Genomic DNA, 22,025 nt, shown 5'->3' on the forward strand with positions numbered 1-22,025 from the left:
GCCACCAGTGCGCAGGTGAAGTAATTGTTTAAGAGTGATAATGAGTATGCACCGAAACCTGAACATGTATGAAAGTGATGTGAACTTGGGATGACTGTCTCATTCATTACTCTATGTTTTAGAAAATGTTTTTTTTTGTGGGCAGTCTATAAGAAAGACCAACAGCTTAACGTTCCAATGTGGCATGTCCATTACTATGTGCTTAGGACTCATCTTTGAACTGCATGGGTTGCACTCTGGCTGTGCTCCCTGTTCATGATTTCGGTCACAAAGATACTAACATGAGAAAGACTACACGCTTGAGCTCAAGGCTCGATAAGGCACTTGCGCATAGTAGGTGCGCTTTGTGCATAAGATGCAACCAACAATGATCACTGCTAGGCAAATTACAAATGTTTTCTTCCAATTTTTTATTTTGCCTACCTTTGATTAATATTTTAGTCCCCATTAAAAAGGAGAAAAATCCAAATAGACCTCAAAAGAGAAAATTAAATAAATCCAAATTAGACCTCAAAAGAGAAAGGTATTCCGTATAAGATTTTGTGCAATTTAGCCCCTTGCCTTTAAATAAGTGTTAACTAACCCACTAGTTGAAGTGTGCGTTAACCCCAATTCATTTTTTCACTCAAATACTCGCCAGGATACCGGATACCATCATCTAATTTACACTGTACTTGTGAAAAACAGGATATCATCGTCTATCTAATTTACACTATACATGTGAATAACAGGAAATTTGAAAAAAACTCGAAATTTTAACTAAAAAATTCAAAGTTACCGTTTTCAGCGAATGCAAGGGCCCATGCTAGCCCCCCTCGCGCAACCACTGATTCACGTCTAGATGAAGAATAATCAATGAATGTCATAATCCTGCTACTGGCTTACATTATCAGCATTTAAGACTAAATTTCAAATGAAAGATACCTTCGTTAGAATGGTAAGAAGGTGACTGAGAAACATCTAAGCTTGACTATTGAATGGTAGATACCTTCGTTAGAATGGTTTGCCTTTTCAATTTATTATTATCAAAATATTTATTTATTACTTCTTCATCCCGATCCTTTGTTTACCTATTCTATTTATAGGGCCTCATTCAATTGTTTACCTTTTTATATCGGAAATATTTTTAAAAGATAATTTGATCCTACATAACTCCTCCTTTCAGATTTTTACATTGATTTGTATCAGTTGGATTTTTCCATGTCTTTTTCTTTTCCATATCCATTTTTTCCCTCGCTCATTTCCATAAAGCTACAAATTCATAATCTAAAATCCTAAAGCTTATCAACCAACTCAACTCACCTCGCTTTCTAATCCGATTACCAAAACTCAAATTCATAACCATCTTCCCCATTATGATTTTTATTTAGTTGGTGAAATCGAGTAATCTAATATAGAAAAAGAGATCTATATATCTAACTATGTAGGTATGTCTCAAAGAGTCAAAGTTTATTTTTTGTTCAGTAATAATAATTTTTGATTTCATTTCACAAATATTTTTTTAGTACAAATTTTATTGCGCAAAAAAGATTATACATCCAGATGTATATGAGCATGCTACATCCAATATAATCTAAGTGAGCTTATATGCAATCTTTTCGAGCTGTTAAAAATTTTTGAGTTACATTTTAATTTTTTAGGAGTCAAATTAAAATTTAATTGAACTTATATGTATTATTTTTGAGTTTCAATTCATTATAATATATTGAGTTTAAAATTTTTATAAATGCGCTCAGATTCTTTCTAACAAAGCTCGTAAAATATACATAGAAGCTCAAATTCTTTATTATAAAGCTCCAAATATATACAATCAGATGTATACAACTTGTTGTATAGTCTACTAATTTATACTATTGGTATATGAGTTTTATACCATATATTAGTAATCTACAACTTTTGTAGGTAATTGATCTTCGATAAATCAAATTGTCTATAATGATCAATAATATATTACTTCGTATTTGCTTAGTGTTAAATACAAAAATTTATTTATTGTTCATAAAATGTCCGTACTTAATATGGAGTAACATTTTTATAATCAATATTTTTTTAGTTTTTAGTTTCTTTGATGTTGTTGACAAAAAAATTATTGAATTTTAATAAAATATTTTTAACGGATATTGTTGATATTGATATAGTGTATCCATCTTTGGACGTGATAATTTGGCATGGGATCAATAAATTTTCCGTCAAAATCTTTTTAGCCCATATATATCAATAAATATTAGGATCGAGATGGATATTGAGCCTAATAGAGTCCATATGTCATGGGGATAATAAATGAGAAGCTTGGTTACGCGCCCAAGTCATCACTTAACGCCTAAAACTGAGTTTAATTGATGGAAAATAAAGTTTAGGGGTACACTTAGTGATAATAACAATAATTAGGGGTACCATGTATGTTTTAAAAAGTATAAGGGTACTACGTAAAAAGTCGAAAAATTGATGGGTACCATGTAGAATATCCCTTAAAAAAATCGAAATAGACCCCAAAGGTACGAGACTTTGTGCAATTTAGTTCCTTGCCTTTAAATAACTGTTAACTAACCCCACTAGTTGACATGCGCGTCAACCCCAATTCCAAATAGACCCCAAAGGTACGAGACTTTGTGCAATTTAGTTCCTTGCCTTTAAATAACTGTTAACTAACCCCGCTAGTTGACATGCGCGTCAACCCCAATTCACTTTTTTCAGTCAAATACTCGCCTAAAAAAGGGCGACTGGTGACATGGTACCGGATTAATGACTATAGTTCGATATTACTGGTAAAAACGGGATATCATTATCTAATTTACATTTATCACTGTATATTTTTGAGAGGGTGAACAAGTAATGCCATAAGCGAATTTAAAAATAAACCGAAATCTTGACTAAATTTTTTGAGATTTTCGATTTTCAGCGGGGCCAAGGCCCAGAGCAGATCCTCTGTTCCATTTTATGTCCCATTACCTCTCGTAATGACACATTAACACTTTGATATATAATATTACCATTTTTATTATTTCAAATGTGATGTGTCAAGATCTTAAGGGAATGAAATACTAGATGAGACATAAAAGTGAGACAAGTGATCTCTGCCCCTGCTAGCCCATGCTCCACCACTAATTAGAGTCTAGATGAAGAAGAATAATCAATGAATGTCATAATCCTGTACTGCCCTACATTATCAGCATTTAAGACTAAATTTGCAAATGAAAGGTACCTTAGGCTGCGAAAAAGTATACGCATTTGTAGTGTTTTGCTAAGAAAGTGACTATTGAATGGATCAGAATTCAGATCCATAACAAGAACACTTGTTATATAGTAATACAAATACTATATATAATCATCTTTCTCGTTGTCGCTGCTATAATCGTTATTGTCAGAGGAATGTATGGTAATTACAATAATTATTAGTATAATTATCCGATTTCCCCGAATGTTTCCTTATAACTCCTCCCTGCAATTCATTTCCATCAGCATCTTCTCTATCTTTCTTATATTACCCTGCTCAACTGTTTTTGGTGATGAATATATAACATGCACTTCTGCATTATTTTCATGCGGAAAAAACTTTTCAGCAGTCGGGTACCCATTTTGGGGAGATGATAGGCCTAAATATTGCGGCCACCCATCCTTGCAGCTCCAATGCCTTTCCACTGAAGACGGAGGCCGAGCTCAACTAGTTATTGACAGAGGAATGTACGGTAATTACAATGTTTCCAACATGAAACTTAATCAGCTAAACATTACCCTTGAGCTCCAAGGGGTTCCAGACATTCCTTGCAGTTTCAACATCACGGGATTCAGCGACCTCTTCAAGTTTACCTCAAGGGATGACAAGATTACATTAGTCTACAATTGCCCAAAAGACATCTCACTGAAAAATCTTCATGCTGCAGTCCCATGTTCCTCATCTGCAGCGGTAAATCAGGCGTATTACCTGAATAACATTTCAGCTGGAAAGGAATATGCAGCTTGTAAATCATTCGAGTTCCCCGTTGATAAAAAGCTGCTGGATCTTTATAACAAAGGAGAAACGGGTACACTTGCTCAAGTCCTGGCGCAGGGATTTGAGGTGAATTATGAGTATTCCTCAGACTGTATCAAATGTAATAATTCAGGTGGAACATGTGGCTCAGACTCATCTGAGCCTCCGAAATTTCAGTGCTACACAGATCAAGCTTATAAGTATTATAACAAAGGAGAAACGGGTACACTTGCTGGTTTTTCTCCCTGTACGTGCCTCTTACCCTGTAGGATTTATGCATATGTAGAATTGATGATTTTAATTTGCAGGTTGGTTGTTCTTCAAAGAAATATTGGAATACTCGCAAATAATAATAAAAATAAACTAATGGTTGGGATGTAGTGAGTATCATTTACTAATTATTCTTGTAGTATATTCGATTCCTACCTCACCATGGACTGGAGTCTTTGCAGGCACTTAGGTAATATTGTTCTTATATGTATAGATACTGATTTTGCATCCTTTATTTTTTTCTACAGCATTTGGTGTCATTATTATTGAACTGGGAATTATTGTCGGATCAGGTAAAGAAGAGTTAATTTTAAGATACATCTCCGTCTCTATTCCTTCATAGACTTACCGAATACTTTGATACAAATTTTATTTTGTGCAGCCTGTTTAGCATTCTGGTGCTGTGTCAGAAGAAGGAGATCAACCAGTAAATTTAGCATTTTCTGGAAATCAAAGGCAGCAAAATGCCCAAATGTTGACGCCTTCTTACAAATTTATGGTTCCTTGGCTTTAACAAGGCACACATACGCAGATATAAAGAAAATGACTCATGGTTTCAAAGACAGACTTGGTGAAGGTGGTTTTGCTATTGTGTACAAAGGCAAGCTATCAAATGGAAGTCTCGTGGCAGTGAAGGTGTTGAAACAGTCCAAGGGAAACGGAGAAGATTTCCTCAACGAGGTAGCTAGTATCAGTAAAACTAACCATGTCAATGTGGTTACGCTTTTAGGTTTTTGCTTTGAGGGTAACAAAAGAGCGTTGATATATGAATATATGCCGAATGGGTCTCTTGAAAAGTTCACATTTCATGGCGCAAGTGCTAGCAATCAATCCTTACCATGGGAAACACTTCTTAATATCGCGTTGGGCATTGCAAGAGGGCTTGACTACTTGCACCGAGGCTGTAATGCTCGGATTTTACATTTTGACATCAAGCCTCACAACATTTTACTGGATAATGAGTTCTGCCCTAAGATATCAGACTTTGGGCTAGCCAGGTTATGTCCCTTACGAGAAAGTTCTATATCAATGCTTGAAACAAGAGGGACTATAGGTTATATAGCTCCAGAAGTCTTTTGCAGGACTATTGGCGGTGTTTCTCACAAATCCGATGTTTATAGCTTCGGGATGATGGTTTTAGATATGGTTTGTGGTCGGAAAAATTTGTTAGCTGATCGGCAAAGAAGCAGTGAGCTGTATTTTCCACAATGGATATACGACCGACTTGAAGTTGAGAATGAATCTCCATTTGAAGGAACTACGAATGGTGAAGAAAAGGCGTTACAAAGAAAGATGATTTTAGTGAGCTTATGGTGCATTCAGACTTATCCATCAGATCGACCATCAATGAGTCGGGTAGTGGATATGCTACAAGGGTCCCTTGAGTCGATAGTGATGCCTCCCAAGAGAAATCTCTCTAATCCTCCAAGTTTGTCTCTACAACTTACTTCTGAAACTCTCACTGAAACCATCATTGAGATTTGAGAGTGGCGGAAAATTCATACAGTTCTTATGTATACATAGCAGATTATGGGACTTGAAAGTCAATTGTCCTATTTTCGAAATTATAAATGTCTAATTATCAGAATAATCAATGTTATTTCCAACACAAGGGTCATTTTGGATTCGGGTAATGTTTGAGTTGTGCTACTTCAATGTTCCGGGTCAATTCTTATGTGATCTGCTAATGTGAATTTGGTGTGTAATCTTTATGTGTGATTTGACGGGCAAGCTGATTACGGGATTTGATCGGAACTGGTGCTGAAATAGGAAGTAGAAGAAGAACAGAAGACTCGAGCAGATGGGTGTTAATAATGTTTGTTCTTTCTACTGTCTTCCCTGTTTTTGTTTGAACTTTGAAGCATTCTTTTCCGTAATTGGCAGCTGACAGAAATTACCGGATATGTTTTTCAATGATGAAATAATCGGGTCTGTTTTGTTAGGTCTATCGTATAGGAAGTTCCTAATTATTCAATTCTATCAATCTAATTACACGACATAAGTCCTGTACTCCTGTACTTCATTTTTCCTCAATGTCTATCTCAACTAGAGTCAGGCCTAGGGCTTACATACTTTGTAGTGCTAAATTTAGTTGCCGGGTTTCTGGTGCTACCTAGTCGAGTAGCTAATAGCTTACATTGTAACTGTTAGAACATTGTAAGTTATTCTCCTTCCGCAGTCAGGAATGATAATTGTTTCATGCCACTGAAACCAATTAAGTATTATGTTTCCTCAGGGTGCACTGTCTGACTCTACTGTGAATGCTACCGTGGTTCACTATTAGGTTCTTATATATGCTACCTTGAAACTGATGGATAGTAATACGTCTTTTTTCTGTTGCTGAATTTTTCCTTCCATTCTCAGGACGGTTAAGTCTCCCAACTTGAGCACGCATGTATTCATTCGAGGCTACAGAGTCAGCAGAATCTCCCAACTGACTTTCTGTATATTGGGCTTACTGTTCATCTGAAATATCTTTTCAGGTTTATGATCATACCAGATATGCTGAAGAACCCGAATGTTCAAACGTCTGGGTGCCAGAATTAAGGCATTCAACTATTCACTCTCCACTACAGCAGCTACTTGAGTAGTGCTCCACTAATTGAGTGAGTGCTTAACCAATGGTCATTAAGCCCCTATTTCCATCACGTTGTCTCGCTGCTATAATCGTTATTGTCGTTGTTGTTGTTGGGTGGTTGTTATAATAATACAGGTAATAGTTATAATTATTCTATTTCGGGAATGTTTCCTTATAACTCCTCCTTGCAATTCATTTCCATCAGCATCTTCTCTATCTTCCTTATATTGCGTTGCTCAACTGGTTTTGATGATAGATATTATAGGTGCGCTTCTGCATTATTTTCATGTGGAAATAACATTTCAGGAGTTGGGTACCCATTTTGGGGAGATGATAGGCCTAAATATTGCGGCCACCCATCCTTGCAGCTCCAATGCCTTCCCACTGAAGACGGAGGAGGCCGAGCTCAATTAGTTATTGACCGAGGAATGTATGGTAATTACAATGTTTCCAACATCAAATTTGATCAGCTAAACATTACCCTTGAGCTCCAAGTGTTTCAAGACATTCCTTGCAGTTTCAACATCACGGGATTCAGTGAGCTTTTCAAGTTTACCTCAACTGATGACAAAATTACGTTAGTCTACAATTGCCCAAAAAACGTATCACTGAATAATCTTCATGCTGCAGTTTCTTGTTCCACATCTGTAGATATAAATGAGGCTTATTACCTGAATAACATTTCAGCTGGAAATGAATATGCATCTTGTAGATCATTCGAGTTCCCTGTTGATAAGAAGCTGCTGTATCTTTATAACCAAGGAGAAACGGGTCGTACACTTACTCAAGTCTTAGAGAAGGGATTTAAGGTGAGTTATGAGTATTCATCAGATTGTATCAAATGTAATAATTCGGGTGGTGCCTGTGGCTCATCTGAGCCTTCGGATTTTCATTGCTACATGGGTCAAGCCTCCGGATTTTCAGCTGTCTGTATGTACCTCTCACCCTGTAGGATTTCTGCATATGTAGAATTGATGATTTTAATTTTAACTTCAAAGAAATAGTGGAATACTCGCAAATAATTAAAAAATAAACCAATGATTGGGACATAGCGAGTATGATTTACTAATTATCCTTGTAGTATATTCGATTCCTACCTTACCGTGGACTAGAATCTTTGCAGGCACTTAGGTAATATTGTTATTACTTAATACTTACTATATGTAAAAGATACTGATTTTGCATCCTTTAATTTATGCTACAGCATTACGACTCATTATTATTGGACCCGCGATTATTGTTGGATCAGGTAAAGAAGAGTTAATTTTAAGAAACATCTATGTCCCTATTCCTTCAGAGATTTACCGAATACTTTTCTGATACAAATTTTATTTTGTGCAGTCTGTTTAGGATTGGGGTGCTGTGTCAGAAGAAGGAGATCAACCAATAAATTTAGCATTTTCTGGAAATCAAAGGCGGCCAAATGCCCTAATGTTGACGCCTTCTTACAAATTTATGGTTCCTTGGCTTTAACAAGGCACACATACGCGAATATAAAGAAAATGACTCATGGTTTCAAAGACAAACTTGGTGAAGGTGGTTTTGCTATTGTGTATAAAGGCAAGCTATCAAATGGAAGTCTCGTGGCAGTGAAGGTTTTAAAACAATCCAAGGGAAACGGAGAAGATTTCCTCAACGAGGTAGCTAGCATCAGCAGAACTAACCATGTCAATGTGGTTACGCTTTTAGGTTTTTGCTTTGAGGGTAACAAAAGAGCGTTGATATATGAATATATGCCGAATGGGTCTCTTGAAAAGTTCACATTTCATGGTGGAAGGGCTAGTAATCAATCTTTGCCATGGGAAATACTTCTTAATATCGCGTTAGGTATTGCAAGAGGACTTGACTACTTGCACCGAGGCTGTAATGCTCGGATTTTACATTTTGACATCAAGCCTCACAACATTTTACTGGATGATGAGTTCTGCCCTAAGATATCGGACTTTGGGTTAGCCAGGTTATGTCCCTTACGAGAAAGTTCCATATCAATGCTAGAAACAAGAGGGACTATAGGTTATATAGCTCCGGAAGTCTTTTGCAGGACTATAGGCGGAGTTTCTCACAAATCTGATGTTTATAGCTTCGGGATGATGGTTTTAGATATGGTTTGTGGTCGGAAAAATCTGGCAGCTGATCTACAAAGAAGCAGTGAACAGTATTTTCCACAATGGATATACGACCGACTTGAACTTGAGAATGAATCTCCGTTTGAAGGAACTACGAATGGTGAAGAGAAGGCGTTACAAAGAAAGATGATTTTAGTGAGCTTATGGTGCATTCAGACTTATCCATCAGATCGACCATCAATGAGTCGGGTAGTAGATATGCTACAAGGGTCCCTTGAGTCGGTAGAGATGCCTCCCAAGCGAAATCTCTCTAATCCTCCAAGTTTGTCTCTACAACTTACTTCTGAAACTCTCACTGAAACCATCATTGAGATTTGAGAGTGCCGGAAAATTCATACATATTTCTTATTTTAGCAGATTATGGGACTTTAGAAAGTCAATTGTCCTTATTTCAAAATTATAAATGTCTAATTATCAGAATAATCACTGATATTTCCGACACAAGGGCAGTACGTAGGTTAGTCATTTTGAGTCGAATTGGGTCCAATGTAGGTTCGATTGTGTCATTTCAGATTCGGGTAATGTTTGAGTTGTGCTACTTTTATGTGTGATTTGACGGGCAAGCTGATTATGGGGTTTTATCGGAACTGGTGCCGAAATAGGAAGTAGAGGAAGAACAGAAGAGTGTTTGTTCTTTTTACTACCTTGCCTGTTTTTGTTTGAAGCATCCTTTCCATAATTGGTAGATGACAGAAACTATCGAATCAAATCCGTCAAACTATCATGTCTAGAGTCCAGAAGAAGAATAATCAAGAAAGTATAAGTACATTCTTTGAGTCTTTTGCTAAGAAGATGACTAAGATACATGAAAGCTTGACGGTTCGACTAAATTTTGCAGAACTCTATATTGATATGATCTGTAATAATCAGACTTTGAAATTCAAGTTGAGACCATTATCTTAGTCTACAATTTACCAAGCTAATTATAGTTAGTTATTTCTCGGCGCCACATCAGTGACATCACCCTTTCTTGGCTGAGTATTGATTGAAAATATTGAATTGGGTTTAATTGCAGGAGTTAGGGGCTCAAACCTTTGGGGTCTATTTGGCACTTTGGCATATTTATTTGTCTGCAAAAACGATGTTGTGAGGCGCCTTCCAAAAATTTATACAGTAGGCTGGAGCCTGGAGCTGGTGAGGGCTCTATAAGTGAATAAGTAATACGGAGTATTATAATAAGTCTTTCTTAAAATGATAGTACTCGTCTTAAGACGAAAACAGAAAATCAAGTTATGATCAACTGCATGTGTTAGTTGCTCTGGCCGTGTTCTCTTGTTCGTGATTTCGATCACAGAGATGCTAACGTGATCAACATTACACTCTTAGTACAAGGCACTTGCGAAAATGCTCCAAGGTGCTTTAGCTGCGCTTTGTGCATTAGATGCAAGTCATGCGACCAACAATGGTCACTGGTCAGTACTATGAAAGTCCCATATTTTTTCTTCCATCTTTGACCTGATTGTCCGTGTTAGAGGTGGCCAAAGGTAAATTATACCATGCACCCAGGTGTATGGTGCATGGTACTCTCACTCAAATTTATTTTGGGTTTTTCCCATCTGTACCCTCGTGGTTTTCACTTTTCCCAACTGTACCCTCGCGTATCAGAGATAACTAATTGTGCCCTTAAACTTAATTAATGACTCCCATCCGTGACTAAACTTGGCTACTCCGTTTGTTTTGGCCGTTAAGTGCTACCATGGCACGCCTTATGCCAACATGGCTGCTTACATAGCATTATATCGACGGTTTTTCTAATTTATCGTCTCACTTACGTTTTATCCACTTTTAATTATTTGCAATGACCAAACTACCCTTATTATTTTCAGATTCCGAATCAAAATCGATCAAATTAAATCCAGAAAATTTCGCCCGTCCTATTACCTTATTCCGACTCATTTTGTGTGTTTAGTTGTCTAATAAGCTCATTTAATTACTAATTTAAAATAATTAGTCGTATTAGTTTATAATTAATAATTAATTGTATTTATGTATAATATTAGTATTAGTATTATTATATTAATTTAATGTGCATGCAAGACGGGAAAGTGAGGCGGAAGAGCAAGACGGGATTATGAGAAGAAATGGCGGAGGTGAAAATAGGCCAAATCATGGAAAAATAAACTAAGTAAAGGAGCAGCTGCTAATTTCAGACGGTCTTTGCTGAGCTTTTACTACCACTTCCGGCCACCGTGGCAGCCACCACTCACCACCAATCACCACCCTCCACTTCCAACATCACATCCCAACCATCCACGACCACCATGGACCATCGCAACAGCCACCACGAACTCTTCTTCCACCCCCGTCCGTAAACAATACAAACAACAACCATCTCATGAACCCATCTTTCAACCACCCACAACAGCCACCTCCAGCCACCGTGGACCTCACCTACGACCACCTACGGACTCACGGAGGCTGACAGAGGTGGGGGCAGCAGAGCAAGGTAGGAGGCGGTTTGGGTTGAGGAATAGGATAGAGTGAAGAGGTTGGTGAGTGTGAATAAGGCGGGACATTACAAATAATTAAAAGTCGATAAAGCGTGAGTAAGACGATAAATAAGAAAAACCGTCAATATAATGAAATTAAGGGTATGACTAGTGAATGGTAGAAGGGGTTTTAGTAATGCCATGTTGGCAGCCAAGTCATGCCTTGTTGGCGCATTAAGCGTGCCATGTTGGCAATTAACGACAACATTTGACGGAAAATTGAAGATTAGCCACGGTTGGGAATCATTAGGTAAGCTTAGGGGTACAATTAGTAATCTCTGATACGCGAGGGTACAGTTGGGAAAAGTGAAAACCACGGGGGTGTAGATGGGAAAATCCCATTTATTTTTAAATACTTTTATATTTTATATTTCATAAATTAAAAAAAGATAAAAATTATACCATTATTTATAATTTTCATTTCTCTATAAGTAGAGATCACATTTGATATATTTTTGTATTTATAATTTCATATTAATTCTCTACTCACTTATTGACATTACATAAGTAATATATTCATAAGACTTAGATATTCACATCACATAATTAACATATTCACATAAATTAAAAATCATATTCTCATAATAAGCTCAGATATTCACGCAATTAATATAGAGTATTCATGAAGTTTAGCAAACATATTCACAACTTATCAATTCATAAGAATAACAAATGTATTCACTAAGCTAATCATAGATATTCATTTAATAAAAGTATACATATTCACACAATAACACATATTCAAAAATATAGTTACATATTATTTATTTTTTGTATAAATTTTACTCACAATATATAATTACATATTCACAACGTATAAATCTTACATTCACAAGGTAATACTGCATATTCACTAGATACGACATGTGAATATGTCACCTTAATTTTGTGAATATATATTTATATATCATAAATGAACATTAAAGTATATCAAATTTGATCTCCATTTATAGAGTAATAATTTTTTATTTTTTTAAGTAGTTTTTTTATCCATTTAAATGAATGTACAATTTTTAAAAACTACCCACTACTATAGAAAGATCATGGGTGGGAGTACCATACACCACACACATGGGTGTATGGTATAAGAATTGGGTGGCCAAATGAACAGGCTGTCCCGGCCTGCCTCTTGGGCCACTTCAACCGGACCAAACTAGGCCCACCCATCGACCAAGCCGGATCCGGGCTCCATATTTACAGCCCGGCCTGCCATTTAGTAAAAATAAAAAATGACACAAGCCCACCAGCCCAGCCTGTCCATGGGCCGGGTCCTCGGTAACGCCACCTTCAGCTCGGCCTGGTTGATGGGCAGCCTATCCGCAAGGGCCGGTTCCGGGCCTAGCCATGAGAGCCCGGCCCGAGTACACCACTAGTCCGGTAGCCCGTGTTATACTCATATATATTTAGTCATCTTTTGCAAATTATTTTAGGGTTATTTCATGGCAATAATCCAATCTAAGGCTCGTCTTCTCATATTAATCCAACCTAGTGTTTAACTGAGAAAAATCCTAACTTTGACATCATTTAACTTGTACTAAACCCATCCTATAATTGACCTGATACAACAGGTTTCTCAACAGGTGACCATATGGATTCATCTCTTTACTATTTTTGTCTGGTTTCTTCTTCCTTCTTCATTTCTTCAACCCCTCTCCAATTTCTTCTTCTTCTTCTCCTTTCATTCTTCCTATTTTTACCTTTTTTATTTCCTTAATTTATTCTTCCCATCAAATCTAACACAAAATTAACATCTCCGGTCCAATCATTTCTGGAATTTTTAATCGATGCCTATGGTTCACACCTAAATGAGATAATCTTCAATACTCCTAGTAGTCTTCAGTCACCTGTAACTTTTCCTTGCTATAAAGCTTTGCAGGGGACCTTATGAAGGGTAGGAAATGTGTAACCAAATAAACCCAGAAAAATCAAAATCTCAAACCCCAAAAATTGAATTTGGTTTGAATTGATGGGCTTAATTGGGATGGATTAGGCGGGGGTGAGATGGCGGAAGGAGTGACGAGGTCCGCAGGAGCGGAGGAATATAGGGAAGGTGGATGGTTGGGGTGGAGCCGTGGAGGACTTCAACGGCGGCGAAATTACTGTGAACAGCGCCGACGTTTTTAAGAGATATGAAGTAGGTGCGTGTGCGGCGGCGAGGACGTTATGAGAGATGGCGACATATTTCATTTAAGTTTTACGGTTATTACAACGGGATACTGCTTCTTTGTTCTCGATCTTTGAGATGGGTATATTGTTGAATGTTGAAGGTAAAAAGAATTGAAATTGGATCCGTCCATTATTTTTCTTCTGAATTTTGGGTAATATGTGAAGTTATAGGAATTGAAAATTGATGATTAGGCAAAGGTGATGATTTAATAAGTTTATGTGGATGATGGATTGATGGTAGTGGTGGGAATATAGGGGGAATAAGTGAACGTTGATGGTGGCAATAAAGAGGAAGAAGAAAAGGGTTGGGTTTGGGTTTATTATAATAACAACAAATAATAGAAAGAAGAAGAATGTTCGGTGGTTTTAATTTTTTTTTTTTAAATAAAACTTGACCTGATCAATAGGTAGCCTGTTACTCAGTGTAGTGTAAGAAAAATGAGGGGATAAATCGGATTATTGTGAGTTAAAATAGAGCATGGATTAATATGAGAATAGGAGACATAGTTTGGATTATTGGCATGAAATAACCCATTATTTTATTTGTCCGCAAAATGATGTTATGATTATGAAAATTGCTAGCGTTCCGGTCCTTGTTGATAGCACTGAGGAAGATAGCCTGGTGTGGTCTGAAACGTCTTCCAGACTGTTTTCCACGGTGTCAGTTTACAAGCTTATTTCCTCCAACCAGGACTCATGTACTCCCGATTTTACGTGGGACGTTATATGAAAACAGAGAGAATCACAAAGAGTTCGCGTTTTTTTTATGGCGAGCAGTACTCAATAAGCTAGCCACTAACGAGCAACGGCTGAAGTGCGGGATTTCTGACCATTCGGGGTGCCATCTATGTTCGTGTCGGCTTGAGGATGTCCGCCATGTGCTGATGGAATGCTCCCATGCTACTGGTATTTGGGATAAACTTTTAACAGGGAGTAATCAAACCATATTTCATCAGTTAATAGACTATACATCCTGTATTCCTGTTGTATAATGCCAAGGATACTTTAGTCTTTTTCCCCTTATAATTGTTGTAACCTACAAAATAAATTCAACATAACTCTTCTCCTCTTTCTAACTGCTTCTCCAATTATTCAAGCATCTTCTCCCTCAATCTCATTTTTTCAACTATTTTTATTCTCCCTCTCTAAAAAAATTCAAAGATTTAATCAATAATTACAATTTGTGATGGACAAAGCAAGAATGCAAGATACGTCAAATTTACGTGGCTCTAGAACTTTATGCGGAAGATTTCTTATAGAACTCGGAAACTTTACTCTCTAGCTCGGAAAATATATCATAAAAGCTCCAAATCATTACGCTTTCTGAAACGCCAAAACTATTATGTAAGTTAGGATTTTTTCGTAAAACGGATCCCAAAAATCATAATTCATAAATCATAGTTAAAGTTTGTCTCAACTTAGATTTATTAATAACTCACAAAGTTGAAATTAGATACATACAAAACTCGAAAATTTTATTTGTAAGCTCATAAAATTTCTTACAAAGCTCGTAAAGTTTCTTACATAGCTCAAAAGAGTTACTCACAAGTCACAAGTTCGGAATATATCTTAAAAAGTTCGAAGTCTTTATTTACTTGTAAACTCAAAAAAATACAAGACTAAAAAAATTACATAGCTCGAGAAATTTACTCGAAAACTCAGAATGAATCATACAAAACTCGAAATCTCAAGATATGCCCAAAAAATACATGTCAATATACAAATTGATTATCAAAATTTACCTCAAAATATTGTTAGAAACTTTTTTTTTTCTTGATGGAATTATCAATTTCTTATATTTTCCCATCATATGAATGTTTCTTTAAGAGAAGTGTGAGAGGTTTAACGTTTGATTTTGGTAGTTTTTTTTTTTTTTTATTGAGTTGGCTTGAGTCAGTTGTATAATGTTAATATACACCTGGTTGTAGGATAGTATTTGTGATATTTCATGCTGGAACTCTTCATGCCTGGATGTATAATAATTTGGTACTAACTGATGTTAAAGTGCAGGGTATATCGTGGAATATTATTTTTGCAATAACATGTTGGTGGTTATGAAAGTGGCGTTGTAACTCGATTTTCCAGTCAGCCAACACTCGTCCTTTTGATGTGCGGGGCGTGATTTCACAAGCAAGAGATGTTGTCAAAACGTGGGTTCAATATGGTTAGGTATATATGGAGAGGAACATGATACAAAAGAGGATTAAATGGGAAGCTCCACATGGAGACGCCACTAAATTGAATATTGACGGATGTGCTAAAAGTAATCCTGGTCCAGCGGGTGTAGGCGGAATATTTCGCAATAATAGCGGAAATTGGAGATTTGGCTTCGTGATAAATCTTGGACAGTCTACAGTGATGCTAGCCGAGTTGCGTGGGGTGTGGGTTGGTCTGAATTTGGCACGGAGGATGGGCTTGGAACAAGTTATCATTGAGTTCGATTCACAAGTGGTAGTAAACCTAATCAATAAAGGGCGGACGATTGATAATTTATTTTACGGGCCTCTTATCAAGGATTGTAAGCGCTTGCTTCAAGATGGATAGTATTTGATTCGACACGTCTATCGCGAAGCTAATTTCAGCGTAGACAAACTATCGAAGATGACATTGACAATTCCTTTTGGTGACCATGAGCTTCACATCCCTCCACACGGGATCCAAGACGTCATGACTCTGGATGTTCAAGGAATGAGTGTTACTCGATCCATAGCTATGTAATCGGCTTCGGCCTCCTTTTTGTCGTCAAAAAAAATAAAATAAAAATGATGTTGTGATGCGCCCTAAAAAAATTCAGCTGGCTGGAGCTGGTGAGTATTATTTGAAGAAATTAATAGAAATATGGACAAGAAGATGATGATTTTTTTTTTGGCCTTAAATGCTGCGCTGAATCAGTGAATAAGTGACCACAAAACAAAAGTTATTCTCTCGCCTTTTGGCCATGAATGGCATTTACATCTAGCAACTAAGAACTTGGTCCGGATCTTCCGTTCTATTTATGTGTCTCATATTATGTTCTACTAATTTTCCATTTGACACATAAGCATTAATCATTTAAAATAATTGTGTGTCAGAAAATAAAGATAGTGGGACACAGAATTGGGACAGGGGATCCATTCTAAAAGTTTTGGGATGATCATATAAGTAATAAATTCAACTGTCCAAGTTGATATTGTTTTCTAACGAGTTTATAATATTCCAGCTTCCCACAACCACCGTGGAAGACGATGAAGAAATCTCATCGTGCTAAATTAAAAGTAACTTATTCGAGTATTGTAAGTAACCTAACGAAAATGTTCTAGTCCAGTAATTTGTTGAAAGTAACCTACCAAAAACGTCTTAGTCTAATTTTTTGACACCAAAATAAAAAGTACCTTGGATAAATTTCAAAAGTACTCTTCATAATTATTTTGAAGAATTTATAGCATTCCTTTTAATGAACACTTCATTACTTTCCAAAGAGAATAGATTGTATTTCACACATCACCAATTACAAAGGATGTTTGTGGATGGGAATGACAATTCTTCCCCGATCTTGGAAAATTAAATTAAAATTAAATTAAGATTTTAGTGGATGGAAAATGTGACAACGTGACTTAGAAAATTTGGAGAACTTTAGGAAGAAAATGCACATAACTCATAAGTAATGACATGTTGCATTTGTGTGTATCTTTGGACACAAAATTCAAAGTAAGAAAGTGAGGTAGTGAGCATAAAGGTCCGAAAGTACGATTATGGATGAAAATCAAGTAAGCGTGCAAAAGAGATGGGGATGTCAACCACGTAAAGTTGTCCAAACTCTCCTCATATCAAACACTTGTCATTCTTTGGATTCAAGCAAATTTTTTTTTTTTTTTTTTAAGTGCGAAAAAGTTTTACATTTCAGTAATATGGCTTTGAGAGTCATAATAAAGTACTACAATGTAAAACCGAATAAGATGCAACATAAAGTAATAGTTTCCTAATAGAGAACAACAACTAGGGAGCGATTTCCATTGGGTATCCGAAACTTGATGAAGGAGAACAATGGTCTAGTCGCGAACATCTTCACCCAAATCATCAACCAAACTAACATTTCTCCAAGGCGTCTGGATCAGTTGAGATGTCGTTAGGCAAGAACGAGGTGCACTTACGCCACAAGAGCGTAGAAATTTAAAGGAGAAAGTAAGCCACGAAGGCCTACATCCAGTGGAGAATACTGGAGATGGCTCCTCTCGCCACGTATAATGATCATTGCAGTCAACGAACCAACAATCAAAGACAAAGAGCAAGCTGACAAGCCGGGAAAAGGAAAGTTCCTCAACCAATCCAAAGGCCAAATTCACCCAGCTATAGACATTAATCCTACTAGGATTATTAAAAGAACATACCAAAAGACGTAGCAAGCACACGGAAGAGGAACATGACATCCTCTCACCCAATCCTTTGGCAAGTCCATCCCAGACGCACTTCCACCATAACCGCCTTCCATAGTCCTTTATTCAAACTACCAACAATAACCCAGAAAAGGATCCATCTACTATTAAAGGATCTTATTTGTAGAAAAGGAAATAAAAATAGACAAAAGACGAGTAAAATCATTGTGAAAGGAAGGAAATCCACCGCATTCGACCCTCCTAACACCACAAGCCAACCCCAACCAACACAATCCAAACCGTCATAACCACGCAGATTAATACAAGGTAACCAATTAGAGCTCCTGACCATCAAGAAAAGACCCACCCTTCGGACCAAAGACAACAAACCCGATCGACGTCTAATTGCACAGACAACCCCCAGAACCAACTTAAAACTTTAAAACTGGAACCAAGAACCTGGACCCCCTATCCATACCAAACCCGATTCCGGACAGACTGAGGATACTCAATATACCACCACATAAAACCACAAAGACAACATGCAAAGGAAGACCGACCTCAAAAAAGACATGCAAATACTAACTGGTGGGGGAAGGGGTGAGGGGAAGGGGAACACCGAGTCAGATACATGCACGAGTCACGACCCACGCAAAGTTTGAAACCAATAACATTTATATCAATTTTTAATGAGATGGTTTAGCTTCGTGGCGGATTTTTGAGTAAACTGCAAGGAGGGTCAAGGTTTAAACTATTAACTTTGTGTATGAATTATGATTATTTGAAGCTCAATTATCATCGAGTCAGGAGGGCCGAATGAAATTCTACACGTAAATACGAAAAATAAGCAAGAGTCAGGTTCACTCTCGACATAACTAAGATCCTCCACTGACTTTAAGTCATTCCAAAACAACACTCTTGTGCTACTAATACAAGAATAAGGTTGCATAAATCCGGCCCCTTCTTTATCTTGCAATTTGCGTAAGTCATTGAGACACGGAGTAACATTGTTGTATTAATGAGATGGTCTAATTGCATAACATTTTCTTTAGGGTGTTCTTTTACCAATTTGTCGTCTCGAATTCTAAATAGTTTAACCTCCAAAACAAAACAAAAACGTAGTGGACAATGCAAGCTTTCAAAAGGGAGGTTTAGGTTGGAAAAGTTGAGTTTTTAGTGGGATTTTTCGTGGCCTAAGTTCTGGAGCACCAAAAGTGCACCAAAAGTTAAGAGAGAAATTTTGTTTTAGTGATTCACATTGAAATTATAGACGGAAGCCGGAAGGCAGGACACGGTGCACATATACGGTTGACTAACTTGTCTCCACCATGTTCAAATCTGAACATGCCGTCTTAAAGGTGATTTACTGCAATCTCAACACAAACATACATCTTTTATAATACTTCACAATTGTTATCTTGGTTATTTTGTAGCACAAAATATCTCTGACAAAAACCTTTTTTTTAATCATCGCTGATAAAAAGTAAAAAAGTAAATAAATAATCAGGATGAATGGAGTATTTTATAAAGTTAATCTTATCGTCACTTATAAGTAATACAAAGTAACACAATGGAAGACCTTAATTTATTTTGTGAAGTTAAGGGACTATAGTGTTGAACAAATAACCTTAGATTACAATTTTGTTTGTTTTATCTATGAAAGTAGTCAAAACTCATAAGGATAAGAATGCTACTCCGTATCTTATTTCAAACCTATGCCATATTTTTTTTAGGTTGGATGGAGGTATGGAGGTGAACAGAATTAGATTGAGCTGAACTGAATTAAAATTTGCTGAGATAAATTGAGCTGAAATCAGTGGCGTATCTAGGATTTAGATCTTAGGGGTGCGGAAATTTAATAACCAGAGGACGTCACGTAAGTGGTGAGATTTAACATTTCAACGACAGTGCTCAATTTAAACTTAAAAATTATGAAGTCGTTGAATGTTACTCCCTCCGATCCAGACAGATGTAAACGTAAGCAAAAAGTGTTTATTTAAGAAAATGTGGAAATGTGAGGGGTAAAATATGAAATATTGGTTGGGGCCACATGGGTTTAGGTGGATTAAATAAGTAGTTGGTGAGTGGGTGAGTGTTGGTAAAGTTGTAAATAGGTAGTGGATGTAAGGGTAAGTTTGTCATTTTCCATGCCAAATATGGTATGTTTACATTGGTCTGGTTCGTCCGTTTTAGGGAAGTGTTTACATCTGTCTGGATCGGAGGGAGTATTATCATAAAATGACATCAAAGCAATGATAAAAATAAACGCAAACTTTAACGTTAAACCTTATGTATATTTCATCCTCATGAGATATTGCCTGACTGATCCAAAATAAAGTGAACCCAAACATAAATAATATTTATATTTGTTTTACGTACTTTGTATAAAATTATTTCGACGAAATAAAATTTTATTCATATTGTAATATACTCCCTCTTTTATTGGTTTGTATATTTGTACTTAAAACAACTTAGAATATGAAACAAACGGACTATAACATAAACTTAGGAATCACATTGAATAATACTAAATAACTACCAAGCGGAATATATCGAAGGGTTGAACTACACTAGGAATTAACAATTAAATTGTACTCTATATTTGTATTCTATGAATTTTTCATGGTAATTAATGCATCAATTATGACATACATAGTATTTGTGAAAACCATCTTATTTGAAAGAACAAAAGCAGTTAATATAGAATGACATTTATGACACAACTGTATTTGCAAAAGCAAAAAAACAAAAGGAACCCAATACGGAAATCGAACACGGAACCATTGGGACAATATACAAGGGACTTACCGCTGGGCAATTAGAGTTTATGTGTTCTATAACTGCACTAATAAAATTTATTTTTGGAACTGAAGGGGATGCAGCCGCACCCACTGCACCCCCTTTGGCGACGCCACTGGCTGAAATAAATTGAGCTAAAATGAGTTGAACTGAACCGAGGTGAGTTAAATGAGTGTTCAAATTAAGCCGAAAAAAAATAGGGCTAAGTTGTGGGTCGTACACTTGTACACGTCTTTGTGAAATTAGCATCACTTAAGTCGGAGCACATTTTCAATAATTTTTTTGAGCAACAAGTCCACTTACTTGAGATCGTTCAATGCAAACTTATAATAATTACATAATAACCATTGTATAACTACTTTTGCAACCACGTAGAATTATTAATTGTGTCAATTTTTTTATACTTGTATCATGTTTAAGAGCTATTGCTCGGTTCGAAAGAGCTATATAACAAAAATTGGTTCAGTTAACTTATTGTGTGTAGAATTACCTTTATTTCAAGGGAGAAGTGCAATATTTTCGTCGTTTTTACATAAAAATGGATGACATTTATATTCATATTAATTATCATCGCTCCAATTCAATCTTACTCATTTTAATGTCAAAGTTTGAAAACTTTTACCATTAATATGTTGAAAATATTAATTATGAAACTAATTTAATTATTGGTAGTGAATTACTATATAATTTAGTCTTTTTTCAGAAATATCGAAACAAAGCAGATATAATTTAAGTGCGAATTTTGAGTTACGTAAGAAGTATATATTGAGTTTTCAAGTCCTCCCTAGCTGGACTAGTTAGTCTCTTCACACTAACTCTATCAAAGTGGGACAATACCCTCAATACACACATATGAAAAGAGATCTCAACAGTACTACATCGAAAAGAGTACGTGTTTCGACCTGTCTTAACATGTGGCTTATGCAAATGTTAGATGTAAAATTAAGATTCGATAGACCGATAGTGGAAGACACTTTTGGTTGTTTTGGCAAGATGAACACAAGCATGAAGAAGACACAATGGTGTCCACTATATTGCCAATGATGGAAATGATAGATCAATCACTCTACGCCACAACACCACCAACAAATCCACTTAAGGCTACCCATACACACGTCCACTTACCCTTAACCCTAAATATACTCTTTAGAAACTACTAGATGTTTGCCCATCTCTTATAAATAGGTCTTTTACCACCACATTATTCTTCACCAACATTTGTGATCATAACAAAAGTCTTAGCTAAATTATTACACATACATACATTTGTTGTCT

The 22,025-nt window shown here is 36.4% G+C and overlaps 2 protein-coding genes across 2 annotated transcripts; both read left to right on the forward strand.

Moving 5' to 3' along the window:
* Positions 1 to 2,971: 2,971 nt before the first annotated feature.
* LOC141611312 (LEAF RUST 10 DISEASE-RESISTANCE LOCUS RECEPTOR-LIKE PROTEIN KINASE-like 2.4) lies at positions 2,972 to 5,831 on the forward strand. The gene is made up of 3 exons (XM_074429828.1): positions 2,972 to 4,217; positions 4,489 to 4,533; positions 4,623 to 5,831. The coding sequence occupies exons 1-3, from the start codon at positions 3,374 to 3,376 to the stop codon at positions 5,723 to 5,725; spliced, it is 1,992 nt and encodes a 663-aa protein (XP_074285929.1). The 5' UTR covers positions 2,972 to 3,373; the 3' UTR covers positions 5,726 to 5,831.
* Positions 5,832 to 6,232: 401 nt separating this feature from the next.
* Positions 6,233 to 9,482, forward strand: LOC141611313 (LEAF RUST 10 DISEASE-RESISTANCE LOCUS RECEPTOR-LIKE PROTEIN KINASE-like 2.5). Its single transcript, XM_074429829.1, has 3 exons — positions 6,233 to 7,748; positions 8,023 to 8,067; positions 8,160 to 9,482. Exons 1-3 carry the CDS (start codon positions 6,983 to 6,985, stop codon positions 9,260 to 9,262), a joined length of 1,914 nt encoding a protein of 637 aa, XP_074285930.1. The 5' UTR covers positions 6,233 to 6,982; the 3' UTR covers positions 9,263 to 9,482.
* Positions 9,483 to 22,025: the final 12,543 nt, after the last annotated feature.

Source organism: Silene latifolia, chromosome 11, assembly GCF_048544455.1.
Source record: "Silene latifolia isolate original U9 population chromosome 11, ASM4854445v1, whole genome shotgun sequence".
NCBI lineage: Eukaryota > Viridiplantae > Streptophyta > Magnoliopsida > Caryophyllales > Caryophyllaceae > Silene > Silene latifolia.

Coding starts and splice junctions, on each gene's coding strand:
- LOC141611312 (XM_074429828.1), top strand. CDS start 3,374: ATGGTAATTACAATAATTATTAGTATAATTATCCGATTTCCCCGAATG. Junction 4,218..4,488: donor ACTTGCTGGTTTTTCTCCCT/GTACGTGCCTCT, acceptor TTTTTTCTACAG/CATTTGGTGTCATTATTATT. Junction 4,534..4,622: donor GGGAATTATTGTCGGATCAG/GTAAAGAAGAGT, acceptor TATTTTGTGCAG/CCTGTTTAGCATTCTGGTGC.
- LOC141611313 (XM_074429829.1), top strand. CDS start 6,983: ATGTTTCCTTATAACTCCTCCTTGCAATTCATTTCCATCAGCATCTTC. Junction 7,749..8,022: donor CTCCGGATTTTCAGCTGTCT/GTATGTACCTCT, acceptor TTTATGCTACAG/CATTACGACTCATTATTATT. Junction 8,068..8,159: donor CGCGATTATTGTTGGATCAG/GTAAAGAAGAGT, acceptor TATTTTGTGCAG/TCTGTTTAGGATTGGGGTGC.